Source organism: Myotis yumanensis, unplaced genomic scaffold (assembly GCF_028538775.1).
Source record: "Myotis yumanensis isolate MYYU_CA2020_CCGP unplaced genomic scaffold, mMyoYum1.0.hap1 SCAF_14, whole genome shotgun sequence".
Taxonomy (NCBI): Eukaryota; Metazoa; Chordata; class Mammalia; order Chiroptera; family Vespertilionidae; genus Myotis; species Myotis yumanensis.
Genome location: NW_027223765.1, coordinates 48,361,024 through 48,374,260, shown reverse-complemented (window position 1 = coordinate 48,374,260; position 13,237 = coordinate 48,361,024). Strand labels below are relative to the sequence as shown.

The window sequence follows — 13,237 nt, the reverse complement described above, 5'->3', positions numbered from 1 at the left end:
GCTTTGATTGTCGCCGAGGAGCAAAATCCTCTGAATCTATTTTCTGACAAATATTACAATACTAAAGCAGCTAAATCCACGGTCTTTTCATTTGTTAGAAGAAACTAAAATAGTGAGCCTTGTCCCCATAATAAAATAACTGAAAAGTAAGGATTCTAGAAAATGTAAAGTCAGAACTAACAACTGGTACTCACTGTTTAGATGAGAACGACTAAATGATTAAAAAAAATAACATACACAGCACTAATTTAGCAATTTATTTAATAAGCAGTCTACCTTCCAATATTAGTTTCTAATGCTTGCATGGATTTGGTCGAAAGCAAATTCATGACCTTGAGATAGTAGTGGGTCTCTAAGGGACAATCTGAGACTGGCCCGTAGATTCTCATGTCTTTACTGTCATTGAGGAGGTGATGAGGCATAAACATATACTCGGTTCCTCCGGCCTGCAAATTCTTTAATATTCAGCTTTACTAAACACGTTTTTAAAGCTAGTATGAGAAGAACTTATCACTGTGCCTTGTTCCGAATGGTATTTTCTGCTTCATTTTGATTTTCAACACCAATAGGATATGGTGCTCTTCCTAAAAGAAACTGTTCCCATTTGGGAATATATTCTTCCACTGATGCCCAGTAAAGAGTCTAGGAGAAAAAACATGCAAAAGAAAAAAAAAAAACATATCAAGCAATTGAACTTGGCTCTTCATAATAGTCTAAATGTTTATTCACTTAAATGTGTGTGTGCGTGTACACACATACATGTAGAATGCACTTCCTCTACAGAATATTTTATGTTAATTTTAGAAAAAAAAATCTGGCTACTTACTAGTGTTAATTTTCAAATTTCTCAGTAAAACCAGAGCCTGGCAGAATTACAGATTTCAGAACTTTATTGTGATTTTGCATGCCCTCTTGTGGCCAACTTTGTGATTATTACCAGTATTTATCATTTATGGCTACAGTTGTTAAATGCTGTTGTTTAATGTTACAAATCCCATACTAAGTGATTACCCACCCTAAAATTATTACAATAAAATGATTAAACATGAATTGCTTTAAAATTAACATAAAATATTTGACCTGGGATGAAGTCAGGAACTGAAATATAACTAGTATGTTACCGTATAGGATTCAGGTGAATTGACCCCTTATTTGCATGGGGAACACATAAAAATGCACTGTATCTTTTAGTAAAGCACATGATATGACAGATTTTAATTTCTTTCCTTTTTTTGTATAATGAAAAAAAAGATTAACAATTTTTTAATTCAACTAAGTTGGAAGTTGAGTTGCTGTGTGATTGGCCTGCCTCTAGCAGTCTGCAAGTTCTAGAAGCTCCTGCAACATCACCATATTCTGTGTGTGAGCTTTAATGGGTTCTTGGCTGACCTAAGGAGGTCAAGAAAAGTAACTGCCCACGCTCCTTGTCACGGGAGGGCATCTTGTATTAGGTCATCACTAGCAATGTCATTTTGGGAAGGTCAGCCAGTTGGGCAGCATGAAGAACCCATAATGACTCTCTCTGAGCATGAGAAAGCTCCAGGGGTTCTGAGAGTTGAAAGTGGCGAGGGATCTCCATAACCCTGCATGAGTGCACGTGGTCGGAGAAACAGCCTGACGACCTTAAACTAGGGGTCCTCCTGCTGGGGAGACCAGCTGAGAGGAATACCATGGAGGCCTGCCTGCGGTTGGGAGCTTCTCACCATACACGGCTAGATGAACCCCTTTTGTGTGGGCCTGAGTTAGGCACTGGAGCCTCCAACAAAGAAAAAGACATGCCTAGGGCACAGTCTGTACCAGAGGGTTTTCTCTCCGTGATCACTGGCTTTTCTTATTACTCTAGAACACAGAAAATTGAGGGGCAAGTTCTCAGCCTTTAACTTTGAGTCTATTCTCATCCCTGGTTAGGCAAGCAAAATTATATTTGAGAAAGGTCATTAAAAATATCAAATCAAACTATTCTATATGTAGTTAAATTCCCTTTCATCAAAAATACATTCATATGCCAAAGATGGTTTATTTTTGCCAACCATCTTCCCAATCTGTTCTTGAACTGAGCAAAATAAAACAGACAAAAGCCACACTATGCTGCATAAAATGCATTTAAATCGCATCGGTTGGATGTTTGGTGAAGGGCTGAACTGCATGCTCCCTGTCACTTCAGCCAACAGGAAAGGCACTTTGGTTCGGCACGTTGGCACCTGAACCGTTAGTGCATATTGTCTGCCAGGGTTTAACGGGATAGTCGTTTCTAAGTGACTAGGTGAAAAGACACAGGATCTTTATAAAATTTTCACTTGAAAAAAAAATTTTTTTAAGATCTCATCAGTTACCTACTGTGTACAAACTATGGCTCTGTGGACATATAATGATCAGTCATATCTTGTTTATTTTAACTGAATAAATACATCTTGGAAATACACACATATAACCACTCGTTAATTTACAATGAGAGGGTCGCTACCTTTGTTTCTTAAGATTCTCACCTCAAGAGACACCACCTCAGGTGGTGGAAGTGAGTGACTCCGGGTCTGCAGAGACTTTTCTGCGGCTTCTATATCCTGTAACAGACATCAGCACTGAAAACATGCATTCACATAGCACACACCTGCGGCAGCTACAGGGCTGTCCCAACCCTCTCACCTCAGCTCTCCTCGGATACGGTTTGAACTGATGGAGGCACTGAAGTAGGAGAGCTGCTCATTGCTTAACTGACCATTTCAGATACAGAAAGCAGGGCTTTTTAAAAAAATAAAAATAAAAGGTGCGGGCGGGGGCTACTTCTAAGTTCTGCCTTATCATTTTAAATAGTGTCAGTAATTTCTGCAAAAAACCCCCCAAAAAACCCCAAACCAAAACCTTCCTCTAAAACTGCTCAGAGCACCAACTTAGCTCTGAAATCATTAAAAACAGCCAGATGGATAAAATAGTCAAATATTCGGATACAAAAACAGTCAGTTACCCAGCCCCACACTGTACTAACCTTAAAAGAGATCGATTCTGTCTGGATTATGTAAATTTTACATTAATGACATATTTCATTTATTCCGTATTCCACTCTTGTAAAATTTTACACTTATGCAAATACTCCACATATTTAATAAAAGGTCAGTAAGGTACCTTTGCAACAAGAACCTGTTCACTTTACTATCTAGATTTTTAGAACTAGATTTCTAAGGTGATCTCGAGGGCAGGTCTTACTGCCGGCAGAATATCATTCAGCTGATTTGGAGCTTAACTTGTAGACGTGTGTATTTTCCCTTATGATTGTAGCAACACCAGGGTAATTAAACTTAATCCATACCCTGGGAAAGACTTTACCTTGATGCATGTATGAATTTCATGCGCAGAAACATAGCACCTCCAAGTTGTTCCTGAAACCTGTGAGTTCTGTTTAAGTGAATGCTCCCATCAGCACCTGTGTGTCTGGTGCTTGCTTGTTTGTCAGGTTCACAGAGGCCTTGGCTGAAGGCCATGTAAATTCTGCCTCTCCTTTGAGCTTAGAAAAAAGGAAAGTTCTCTGATCCTGGTACAAGCATTGGAGCAATCTAAGTACAGGGCTGTTGGACAGACGGAGGGAGATGGAGAGGGCGTGGGCGTGGGGTGTGAAGAAGCCAGTGCTGAACAGGAGAAAAGAGATAGCAGATGGCAGCGGCGGGGAGCACGGGATGGGTGTGAAATGTAAAAGGGAAAAACAGGAAATTCCCTAAAGGGACTCCCCAAAGTTGCACAGCCATTGATGCACCTGCTGTCTAGAGGAAGGTGATTTGAAGGGGAAAAACATAAATTTAGGGATAAAAAGCCCATCTATTAGCATGTTGATCCCGTCCCAGAAGTTTACAGCTAAGACACGTGCTGAGGAGATTTGATGCCAATGCTACAGCAGATAGAGAACACTAACTCTTCTGTGATTACAGTGAGATTTTACAGAGTCCTGGGAAAATTGTTTTACCTTTATAAGACAAATAGAATAAAATCACAACCCTAATTATGCCATTATTCTAAGAACAGTTATAAAGTTGTTTGTATTTTTTTGTTAATCCTCATCCAAGGATTTTTTTCCTTTTTTTGGAGGGGTGGGGTGGGGGGAGAGAAGAAGGGGGGAGAGAGAAACATCTATGTGAGAGACACACATAGCATGATTGCCTCCTGCACACACCCCAACCTGGACTGGGGATTGGACCTGCAACCCAGGTATGAGCCCTTGACTGGGTATTGAACCTGCAACCCTGCAGTGTGCAACCATTGAGCAACACCGGCCAGGGCATAGTTATTGTTAGTGGTAGATCTAGGTGTCACTGGTACCTGTAGACAGGATTATAAACACTTTTCTTAAAGATCAGAAAGTAAGGCCACTGAATCTCTCTCACAGGAGAGCAGCTCCGTACGGGGAGGCGCGGACTGGAAGGCAGGCCTGGGCTAGGCATGGGACGGTTCCCTCTGCAGCATGTCCACAGGTCATCCCCTCCAGAGGACTTCTTCCTGAGGTGGATTCGCTTTGTGGGTGTCCTGCTTACCTCTCTGACTCCTTGTCTTTCTTCTTAGCGGCCTCCTTTCTCTTTTAGCCCAAGTGTGGGCTTTCTTAAGATTTGTGACATCTGTTGTCTTCTTTTTACTTTTGACTTGGTCTCTTCTCTTCTGCTTCAGCCATTCATGTACAAGGACGGATGACTTTTCTCCCGAGCCCTTACTTCTCAGTCTAATAAACCAAACTCATCATCTTACTCCTGAAGGTACTGAATGTATAATAGTGGGGATGCGGTTCGCCCAGCTGCCCTTTATCTTCAGCTCTTTCACTCTCTGCCATTGAAAGTTCAGCGCTTCAGGATGTCTCTCTGTCTTTGCGCGTCATTCCCAATGCGATGGGCTTATTACACTCACCATTCAACAAATCCTTACCGAATGCTTTCTTGGACTATGCCCAGACTACATCCCATTTTACTTCAGTCCATACTGAAATGGATTAATTTTGCTAAAAAAAACTTTAAATATATCGTTATCTAGATTAAAAAAATAACTGATACCCAGTACCCAGAGGATGAAGTATGAATTTCTTAGCCTGCCAGAAGGAAAGGATCAGCAATTACACTTGAAATGATGCTTTATATGTGATAGAATTAATTTTAATAGCATTTTACTTAATCTATTTCATGTGATTTTATTGAAAGTCTTTACCAGAATATCTAAAATTACATATGTGGCGCTCATTCTGCTGCACAGCACAACTTAGGCGTATCAGTTCCTAGGAATTCTGGGAGTCAAAGGGACATACCCAGTGATACCTCAGCAATGTAATTGGCAATACTCGGGCCCTGGAAACCTCTGTGGGACAAATGACCCGATTCCTTCAACAAAGAAATTAAAAGGGCAGGGAGGCTTTTAGAGATTCAGGACTGCAATCAATCAATTAAAAATTGGATTTTTATTTGTGTTTTTAAAGGATTATACTTTTTAGCTTAATTTTTTCCCATCACCATTTATCCCCCATACCCTCTTCCACTCCCACTCCCACCCCCAACCCCAGTCACCTCACTGTTGTGTTAGTGGTGGATTTTATTTGGATCCTGATTCAAACAAATGTAAAAACGTGTGTTTATAAGTGAATCAGGGAAATCTGAATCCTCACTGGATATTTAAAGAATTACTGTAAATTTCTTAGATTGAAAATGATATTGTGACTTTGCTTAAAATAGTCCTTCCCTTTTACTGATAAACACTGAAATAATACAGAGGTAATAAATTGGGCAGATGAAACAATGTGTTGCTGAAGATTAGCTTCAAAATAATCTGAGGAGCTGGGATTGGAGGTGAGGGGCATGGATGAGCACGATTGGCTGTTTGATAATTACTGAATCTGGTGATAGGCACATGGAAGTACATTCTTCTCATGACAATTAAGGCACAAGCTTCCCTTGTGCATGACGGGGCAGCCAGTAGAGATGAGCGGACATGATCAGGAAAGGTCAGGCTCGAACACAGAAGCTCATGGACTGAGGTCTTCCCTTCCTCACAGACGCTCCTCCCTCCCCACCCAGCTATAGATATCTCCCTACAAATAGATAGTGAACCCAGCTGGGGCTGGGCTGGGTTTAATCTTTTAAGCTGCTGGAGGTGTAATTTCTGGGATAGGAAAAGTAAGACAATAAAGCAGGAGATACAGGGTCATTGTTACAAGGAATGCTTAAGTATTCACTTATTCATATTCACTTATTCTTCATTGAATTGGCGAAAGTGAGAAATGTGAGGAGGAAAAAGGACCAACGTGGACCTGTAAGTCACTGGCCATCCTGAGTGACAAGCAGTTTGTGGAAGGCTCTGTCAACTGGCTAATTTATTTTTGCAAATGCATTTAGAGAAATTTTACTGAGTTTCATATTCATTTTGTTGGGATTTTATTACATTTAAAAATAGCCCTAGCTGGTTTGGCTGAGTGGATAGAGTGGTGTTCTGTGGACTGAAGGGTCCTGGGTTTGATTCCAGTCAAGGGCATATGCCAGGGTTGCAGGCTCGATCCCCAGTGTGGGGCATGCAGTAGGCAGCCGATCAGTGATTCTCTCTCATCATTGATGTTTCTATCTTTCCCTCTCCCTTCCTCTCTGAAGTCAATAAAAATATATTTTTTAAAAATTTAAAAATAACTTTGTGACAACTGACCTTAGAAAAGTAATACAGCCCAATCAGGATTAAGGTATGTATCTCCACTTAAGTTTTCTCTTTAAAACGTAATTGTTTTTATACAAATCATGCCCTTTGTTAAGAGCATTCCCAAGTATTTTATAATTTTATTGCTAACGTGAAAGTTATCTCTTATATTTTCCAACTGTATCTACAGGATTGCTGTTGACTTTATGTTTATCTTTTATTTATTAATTTTGCTCAACTCATACTAGTTTTAAAACAATTTTGGCTTTTCTTAGTATATAACCATACCATTTTAGAATGCTAGTGTTGTGCCTTCCTTTCTAAAAGTTAAAGCTCATTCCCTTTTAGTGTTTATTATATTGGCCAGAACATCTAAATAAGATCAAGTAACGGATGGTAAAATAGGTCATCCTTATTTTGTTACTACTATATTTATAGGAATGCTTTCAAGTTTTAATGGAACCATTTTTGATGTACATTCTGCACTAAGTACATATCCTGATGTAACTCAACCTGTTCTTGACAAAGGGTATTAGTAGTAGTTATTATGGTTCCTCATCTCTACATAAAGGAATTAGAATAGATTAGTGGTTTTCACAGTTCCTTAGAGACACAGCAGGGCAGGCAAAAAAGAGCTAAGTGGGTGGGGCTTTGGACCAAAGCTGTCCATTTTTATCTATTTTACATCTTTGGAAAAGTTATCTGGTGAAAAAAAATTAAAAACCTTTAGATGACAATCTAATCTATATGCTGTTTAAAGTCTCTTCCAACTCAACATTTTATAATCAAGTCCTATTTATTTTATTTTCACAATTTTATAAGCCATTAAAATTATTTTCAAAGTTAAAAAATATGAGAGAAAAAATAAAAAACTACATACACAGTTATTCAAAATATGTAAAACAAAGACAGGGAACAAACTGTATCTGGGATGTAATAGGTGCTCAATAAATGTTTATTAAAAGACTGTAAGGAAATGTACAAAAATATATTAATTCCTAGATGGGCAGGATAAGGAAGTTATTTCATCTTCTTTGCACTTTCAAGATTTTTGCAATGCGAATATATTACTTTGATAATCGGAGGTAAAGACCATATCACACTGGTTTCTGATGGCTATGAAACAGTTCATTATTTTCCTTCTGGATATGACAGTTAATTTTATACCTATTAGATCCAATCTCTCCGTTCTTGAAATCACGTTACATCTAAATAGCAAATGAATCCTCCTCAAATACTCACTCATACGTTTCTTACATAAGTCGTTATTTTTCTTTTGCTCACACACTTTCACTATGATATTGTCTGTACATATCAAGTCTCAATTTACTCATGTGGACTCACAGTATCCAACCTTTTCCTGTGACTTGCCAAGCTAGTTAGCTCATGGCTCCACCAACGCTCTTAGGGCCACTCATTCTTCTGCTCTTGGCTCTCCTGCAGCCATCCAGCGGAATGCATCGCCTTCTGCCTGTTTGCACGCAGCTCCAGCTTAGCCTCCTCTGAGACCATTAAAAGATTCGAGCTCTCCAAGATTTTTTACACTTAACTCCTAGAATATGAGTGCTGAGTAGTCCACATAACGTACTGTTTGATCATATAAAGTCTCATATTTTATGTGTGACAACTTTATATCATCAACTAAGCCTGTTAGCTTCTTGAGGTGAAGAACTCTGATTTATATTTATTTTGTGGTCCCCACTTTCTAACTAGAACTAGCTCAATTGTAAGGACCCTCTGGATATTCATCAAATAACTTGCTCATTAAAAGATGCCTGAAAACCAAACATTACCTGCACTTGCAGGAAGTAAGTGGCAACCAAGCCTTCAAGCCTCCTAATTAGTTTTTCTGACTTTTCACAGCAAATTCCAGATTATCCTATATTTTTCCATTTAAAAATAAATATTGCAAAAACCATTGGGCAAGTAAGACATATGGCAATATAGAATGCTTTGGTAGCACTATGGCTGTGACTTAAATTACTGTGGCTCAAACTGCCAGAAGCTGAGAAGATAACTGAATTTTCCTCTTCCTTTATCCTCTAGTGAGGACAGAAGATAACTATATCATGCCTATCGATGAAAATATTTAACAATAAAAACTGAAAACACTGCTTTATAACTTAAATAATATAGCCTTACCACCAAATGTTTTAGTCATAGGATCTCTTGGAAGCTTGACTGGAAGCAAACTTTTAGGGTTTTAATTATGGATGAAGCCATACAATTCTGGAAGCAAAGTATAGCAAGCAGCCAAAAATGTTACACATATGATTTTACTCCAAGTGGGCACATTGGCCAAATGGTGAGGCCCTGCGCAATTACACACTTTGACCACCCCCTCCATCACCATCAAAAAGGATCTTGAAAATCTGTTATGTTAGATATGAATCTGTGTGTTGACTGTGGCCCCAGTAAGGCAAAATAAAATCGTTCTTGTTTTTATGATGTTAAAATAGTTTTGAGTTGGATCTAAATACATTATAGGTACTTTATAGTATTTCAAGAGCTCCCTACAAAGAAAAGATGGAAAGCTACGTCTTGTATTAATTACTTATTGCCCAAAAGATGACCGTAAAATTACTTCTGTAGTCATTGATTTTCTGGTTGATTGAGAACATTTAGCTTAAGCAAACTTCACTTTTTTTTTCATTTAAAAAAATAAGAATCCATATGTTATTTATCTAACTAACATGGGTCTAAAAATAAATGATGCTTCATTAATTCTATTTATTACTCACAACAAAGACATTATATAAATCAAAATTATGAACTTCACTTGAAACCTTTTTGCAAAGGTGGGCAAAATCTCTATACTCAAGTCATGGAAACTTACCTTTAAAAGGCTAAGGTTCCTTTTAAAAGCAGCCTCAGCTGCTTGAATCTGAGATGCCTTTTCCTTGTTTTGATCTTCAAATTTACTCTCCATTTGTTGAAGTAACTTTAATCTTTGTGATACTCTAGAAAAAATGGAGATTATATAAAGTTCTTTTAGAAGGAGACATTTTATTGCTTGACCAATATAAAACATTCATTCCTTAATTGTACTTCACTTTGAGTTCAACCTATTTTGAAAGCCAATTTCTATGCCAATTAATGAGATAGTGAAGAACTTAGTAGTTCATTAAGTCTTAAATCTTATTTTTATTAACATATACTGGTATACCATAAGTACATGCTTCTGTTTTTTTAGCCTCTCTGGTTTTCTGAAATTATATTAAAATGTGAAAATATGTTTTCATTTTTGGTGAAAATGCAAACTGTAATACACATCCCTTTGTACATACTTTGTATATGCTTATATATACACCTCCACACACACATACATTGATATAACTTGCTATACAAAACCTTCTGCTTAACACTTCAATACCCCTGAAGCTCATGTTACACATTTAGAATTGTGCTAAACTTCCATATGTTTGAAGAAGCAATAAAAATATTTTTTCTTCTTTTGCCAAGAGAAAGATGAGTGAGAGGCTGTATGTATGCATACCCACAAGGTAAATCAGCAATTGAAGAAAGATGTAAAAAGTTGTAAGTGAATTATCAAACTATTCTGTGATACATAATATACTTTAAAAGTTTCTCACTGGTCCAATGCTCAGTTTACAAGTTTTTGGTCCTCTTAAATGATTCATAAGTAAAGATGTCAGGTGATAAAAAATAAGTAAGTGGTATATATAATAGTCTAACCATTTCCCAAATAAACGTGGTGATTATCAAGAAACACTGCTTCATAGGGCTGTGATTGAGGGTAGAGCCAGAATTTGGTATTTGAACAGTTATTTTCGTAAGCAAAATTTCTTAAAAGGCCAAGGAAGAGGGCCTGGTAATTAATTAGAGCAAAGGAAAACATGAGAACCTGCAGTCAGAGGTGGAGAAGGGTTAATACCAAATGTAAGTGCAAGACTGACTATATCATTGCAGGGCCCAGTGCAGAATGAAAACGTGAGACGCCTTGTTAAAAAATACTCAGAATTTCAAGAGTGCAACATTAGGGAATTAAGCCAAGTGTGAGGGCTGTGGCTGCGCAGGGCACATACCCTAGGAAGCGGGCCCAGGGTAAGAGGCCTAGAGAAGTCCATTAATTATTCGTGTGTAGCCTAGAAAGGGTGAGAGGAGGGGTGAAGTTATCTAACTATTAGTAATAAAAATAAAAACATATATAATTAAGCCTTTTAATTTTTGTTATTCTTGAAACAATGACATTCCCTAAGACCAAAGTCTCTCAAGTGTCAGAAAATTGAAATGACACACTTTCAGATCTTCAAGTCTTCCTGTGCACACAATGTTTCACTAAATAGTGTATACATTTAGATTAATTAGCCTTGAAAAAAACTTACATTTCTTCATGTCTTTTAGAAAGGCGAATTTCTTGAGCGAACAAGGAAGTCATCTTTAGTTAAAGCTGCCTTATGAGCTTTCTGCTAAATAATAAAAACATTTAGTTACTTCCACCACATGTCCTCAGCTTTGCAACATTTGATCATTTTAGTACCTCAACCCATTGGTTCTCTCAGAAGGAAAAAAAATAAAACTTGAGATGTAATAATGTATAAAATGAAAGATTTCACCTAAAAACATTTTTACTTACAATGCATAGTTTTTCTTACACCAGATGCATCTAAAAATACTGTGAATCAGGTAAACTCAACACATTTCACATTTTCCCCTCACCCCCCCCCCCCCCCCCCCACACACACATTTTAACCTTAAACAGAATTCAAAACAAACACGCAGCTGGTACTAAGACTAGTAAACATTTTATTGAATCAACAGAAAGAAAAATATCTACTCTGTAAAATTCATCACAGGAACACCATCCCACATGCACACACACACACAGAGAGAGAGAGAGAGAGAGAGAGAGAGAGAGAGAGAGAGAGAGAGAGAGACAGGCAAACAAGTATTAGAACCACTGAAAGCTCCCTTTGTTGGAAGACTGCCCTGTCCCACCATCTCTTTTCCAAATAGGAAGGTGTTTTTTGTGTGTAACTGTGGGAAAAGCACCATTGGTCCCTCGACCTCACCCTGGCTGCTCCGGACTCACACCTGGGGAGTCTGGGAAGGCCATTTCCATGGCGCATGAGCTAGCTCACCTTGGCTGAAGAGCCCAGGCCAGTCCGGGAGCAGGTCCAGCAAGTGCTCTGAGAGGCTGGGATCCTGAAGGCAAGTCATCTGATTGGGTGCAAAAGTGGAGGGGGCCAGCCCTAAGGGGGAAAAGACAGGCATAAAATTCCTTCCTGCAATGCTGCAATGAAGCACCGGCTTTCCTAAACTTTATGAAATGACACACTGACTGCTATTCGCCCACGTGCCCCGGGCTGTGGAGAGACTGAGTGCAGGGCAGGGAGCCCGGCCAGGCATTCGCACACCGCCCCGCCTGCCTGCCCTCCGCAGGCTTCCTCCTCCAGGGGCCATTGTCTTGCCTTCAGCACCAAGGACAGCAATCACCCCTCCCCCACCCCCGGCCCTCATCCCCCCCCGCCCCCCCCCCCCATGGGGTTACAGATATTTCCCCTAAAATCCCTGCAGCCCAGTCCTCGCTGCCCTCCTCCCAGTACCCAGTGCCGCGCCAAGGACATCCCAGAAAGTTGATCCAGGGTCACCCCTCTCTCCTGTGACGCCTGCCATCAGCACTTCAGACGAACCCCACAAGAATTCGGCCTTTTGAACCGAAGATCCGCGCGGTTTCGCAGCCCTCAGCCCTCCGACCACCCCACGTCCTGCCTACACACCCACAGGCTCGGGGACTTCCCCCCAGCAGAGGTCCCCCCGCCCTGCAGGCACCTGCACCGCCTCGGGCCGCTCGGCAAGTCCGGCGACACACGCGCCCTGATGCGGCGGGAGCCCACTCCGACCTCTTCCGGAAAAGCACAGCGTCTGCGCACGGCCGGGTCTCAGGACGGGCCTGGGCGTGGCCACGCAGCCGTCTCCAGTGACGTCATCACGGCGTGATAAAAGGCGCCTCGGAGCGAGGTCAGTGGCGAGCCCTCGGAGCAGCTGGCGGAGAGGAGAGCCCCGGGAAACTGCTTTCGGCTCAGGCTCAGCTTCAAGGCCGTTTAAAATGGGATCTGGATGTGTTCAACAGGCTTCGAGGGCGCGGCTGACCGCTTGGAAGCTGCAGTGTCACAGTGTGGATGTGAGGAAGCCGCCCGGACGGTCCGGCAGGTTCCCGTGAGCTTGGCAGTCAGTAAAAGCACTTACTTTACTTGGAAGAGTTCCCCGTGTGTCCCCTGCCGAGCAGCGGGCGGGGCCTGGCCCCTGCAGCTCGCACACCCAGAGGAGCAGTGGATGGCTTTCCCTGGCTTGAGCCTGTGCGCCCGTCGCTGTGTTTATGTGATTATCCCATTCACCGAATCCCACTGGGACGGGTGAGCGGGGTACCAGTGTCCTCCCTGGGCAGGAGAAGAAACAAGCTTGGTCGCTTCTTTAGGTCCTGGCTTGAAGCCAGAGAGAGTTGATTAAATCTCCCGCTGCCCTCAGGACACACACCGTTCTTACACATGCCTTCCCCTTGAAATCGCTTTGCGCGGGAGGTAGTACTGTCATCATCACAGAGGGAGCATGAGGTTCCAGAGACGGAAAGCAG

At 40.8% G+C, this 13,237-nt stretch overlaps 1 protein-coding gene across 2 annotated transcripts; it reads right to left on the bottom strand.

Annotated features, from left to right (window-relative positions):
- Positions 1-244: 244 nt before the first annotated feature.
- Positions 245-12,538, bottom strand: CEP15 (centrosomal protein 15). 2 transcript variants are annotated; one of them, XM_070391666.1, is made up of 6 exons: positions 12,436-12,538; positions 11,745-11,855; positions 10,989-11,072; positions 9,479-9,602; positions 2,487-2,561; positions 245-642 (listed from the first exon to the last, which is right to left on the bottom strand). In XM_070391666.1, the coding sequence occupies exons 3-6, from the start codon at positions 11,039-11,041 to the stop codon at positions 511-513; spliced, it is 384 nt and encodes a 127-aa protein (XP_070247767.1). In that variant the 5' UTR covers positions 11,042-11,072; positions 11,745-11,855; positions 12,436-12,538; the 3' UTR covers positions 245-510. The 2 variants fall into 2 exon arrangements, with proteins under 2 accessions (XP_070247767.1, XP_070247766.1); XM_070391665.1 differs by having other exon boundaries at positions 10,989-11,069.
- Between the last annotated feature and the right edge of the window lie 699 nt (positions 12,539-13,237).

What these genes read in the sequence shown, in the direction of transcription:
- CEP15 (XM_070391666.1), bottom strand. Translation starts at nt 11,041, where the DNA reads ATGACTTCCTTGTTCGCTCAAGAAATTCGCCTTTCTAAAAGACATGAA. An exon ending in TCTAAAAGACATGAAGAAAT is followed by an intron (nt 9,603 to 10,988) that starts GTAAGTTTTTTT and finishes CATTTTTTCTAG; the next exon opens with AGTATCACAAAGATTAAAGT. An exon ending in GGAACCTTAGCCTTTTAAAG is followed by an intron (nt 2,562 to 9,478) that starts GTAAGTTTCCAT and finishes TGTCTGTTACAG; the next exon opens with GATATAGAAGCCGCAGAAAA.